At 37.6% G+C, this 2,849-nt stretch overlaps 1 protein-coding gene across 1 annotated transcript; it reads right to left on the bottom strand.

Annotated features, from left to right (window-relative positions):
- Positions 1-593: 593 nt before the first annotated feature.
- On the bottom strand, positions 594-2,124 carry LOC113349338 ((RS)-norcoclaurine 6-O-methyltransferase-like). Its single transcript, XM_026593307.1, has 2 exons — positions 1,294-2,124; positions 594-1,151 (listed from the first exon to the last, which is right to left on the bottom strand). Exons 1-2 carry the CDS (start codon positions 2,059-2,061, stop codon positions 855-857), a joined length of 1,065 nt encoding a protein of 354 aa, XP_026449092.1. The 5' UTR covers positions 2,062-2,124; the 3' UTR covers positions 594-854.
- Between the last annotated feature and the right edge of the window lie 725 nt (positions 2,125-2,849).

The raw sequence follows: 2,849 nt of genomic DNA, 5'->3' as shown, positions 1-2,849 counted from the left end.
AACAAAACATCATGAAATAAAAGTAACCAACCTTCAAATGATGTTTCTTCTATCCTTGGAACAAGAAAGATACAAAGATTTGAGGTTCTTCTCTAATAATCTTCAAATTTCTACCCAATTCTAAGATTGGAAACTAGAAAATAATAGATGCTTCTCTTACAAATTGAAATTTCTACCGAATTACAAATTGGAAATAACAAAGTGTTGGAGGCCCTTCTCTAGGAAGGATTTTAGGGTTCTTACACCACTTTTCTAAACAAAACCAAACTTCCAAACTTTTAGAACTAGGGTTTAAACGATAAGTAATAAGCAAAAAGGACAAATATGAGAAATAAAGGAAAGAAGAGGATAAAAGAGTAATTGTTAAATAAAAAAGAAATACCATTATGCATCAAAAATCCAGGAATTTTCTCTGAGATGGGTTTGTTTTTCTTTTTTTGACTTCATGTATAAAATTAATCACTAGAACCGGAAAGCAATGGTAAATTCGCCAAGTTTCTGAGTAAAGGCCGCGACATCTCGCATTTTGTACTTGAAATCAAGGTGCACACCACTTGGTCCTAATAATATTTGCACCGGAAGTCTTTCAGATCAAAAAGAAAAGCTCTTCCAAAATTGTATGTCAACGTTTTTAACCAAACATTGGAATTTATTTCCTGCGCAAGGTTTACAAAAGAGAAACATGACCAAAAGAAAGGGATTATTCCATGCCATTGACCTACGAAAACACAAAATCTTTGATTATAGAAGAGGGGTATTTACGAGACCCCAAATTCTAGACCGGAGGGCGGAGACTCGATCCACTAACCCCAGGAACTTTTTATTTTTATGAAATGAAGTTGCCAATGTTTTTCCTAGGCATATGCGACAATAACCGATTGAATAGCAAAAATAGGAATGAATTCAATCTTATTGAAACCTGCTTCTTCAAGTAAAATTCTCCATTCATCTTTAGTCCTTTCTTTCCCTCCTGAACTCAACATCATATCTAGATCAAGAATTAATCTAGCTTGTGTCAAATCATCATCACCTTCGTCTTGATCCAAAACCATTTCTATTATGATAACTTTCCCATTATTTGCAGGAATTGTCTCCTTACACCTCTTCAGTAGTTTCATGCACTCGGCGTCTTTCCAGTTATGCAGCATAAACTATTAAAACAAGGGAAACAAATTAACCATCGATAAAAACAGACAATACGAATCTAATCGATTTCATGCATATTTCCTAAAAATTGTTCGTGTAACATCTCAATGTATGCACAAAGTAATTGGATTCAAAAGTAAATCATACCTTCAATAAAAGAGCATCAGCAGGGGGGATGGATTCAAACATGTCGCCACCAACCATTTCCACACCTGGAACCTCCGGTGCAGCAGCAACAACATGGGGCAAATCAAAAGCCATACATTTAATCTCAGGGAAAGCCTTAACAACATAACTCATTGCAGCACCGGTACCACCACCAATATCTACCAACTTTTTAATGCCCTTCAAGATAATATCACAACCTTGTACAAATGCAGGCATCACCATCCTAGTATCGCAAGCCATGGCATTGTTAATAAGTGCATTAACTTCAGGAACTTCTTCAGCTAATTCCCACATGGTCTTCCCGTGCAACTTCACAAAAGGAGTTGGCGCATCATCCGCGGATAAACAATAATCAGTTAGCTCATGCCACCCGTTAATCGAATGCTCATCATCAATACCGAGAACCCAATCTTTCAAACTTCTTTCTTGATTCTTAAGCAGTAATTTAGCTATACCTGTTAAAGAAAATGTCTCATCTCCTTCAGCTGCATTCACTGCAATAAGATTCATATGAGATAAGTACCTTAACATTCTGTACAAGTTTTCAGCTTTGAGTGTAGATAAAGATGGTGATGCTGATGATAAGGAAGATAATGTCATGGGTTTGGATGAATTGTGAATTGTATCAAGAATGCCTAACTCAATAGTACATTTAAGTACTGATGAATCAACACTACCACAGATTATGTTCCAAACATGACCTTGGTTTCTCATTTCTTGTTCTTGATCTTCTAGTTTGATTTCCATTGTTTTCTTTGCTAAAGCTCTAGCTCGATCTCTTCGTGTATTTTGAATGAGTGTCGTGAAATTTAGGAGTAAGAATCGAAGTTACATATAGACAGCGGATGGATACTCGTGATGCACGTGGGACATAAGCTCATGCGACCCCATGACTAATGGAGTAGGTAAGATGAACTTTTTATAGTTCTTTTTGAGTCAAAAGGCTGCTAGTCAAAAGGCTGCTAGTCGTGTATAAGTGACACTATTCATGGTGGCCAAAATTGTCGCCTAGGCGACAAGTGGGCGACCCATTTGGGCGACGAGGTGGCGTGTCTTATAATCAAAGAGACTACCGTTCGAAATTTCCCGAAAATTTGCTAATACAAGCGGACGGCATTGAATGACAGATGTTTATCAGTTTATATGTTATTGGAACCATGGAAGGCGACCATGTAAAATAAGACAGTTGCCTTGCCAAATTACGTGCCTCTACCACTTTTTGGGCAACAGTTGGTCCAAAGTTAACACTTGGCAGTTATTTTGGGGCGCTTTAAACGGCGTATATCGATACGGGCCGCGAGTTATAATTCCATAGGTGTCACTATCTATATACAAAAACTCAACAAAACAAATTGTTCACAAAAACCCCATTTAACATAAACTGTCAATATTACCCTTCTAATTTAAATCACCCAAAAAAAATAAAAATCAACCCCACCTTTAATTTTTATTATATTCTCACAACGACACACCACAGCAGCACCACCACCGTGCCACTACCACTGACCACCACCACCACCGCCGCCACCGACCAC

This window comes from Papaver somniferum, chromosome 2 (genome assembly GCF_003573695.1).
Source record: "Papaver somniferum cultivar HN1 chromosome 2, ASM357369v1, whole genome shotgun sequence".
In the NCBI taxonomy this organism is placed as follows: domain Eukaryota; kingdom Viridiplantae; phylum Streptophyta; class Magnoliopsida; order Ranunculales; family Papaveraceae; genus Papaver; species Papaver somniferum.
Note: the sequence above shows the minus strand (reverse complement) of the source record. Positions and strands in the feature narration are given on the sequence as shown.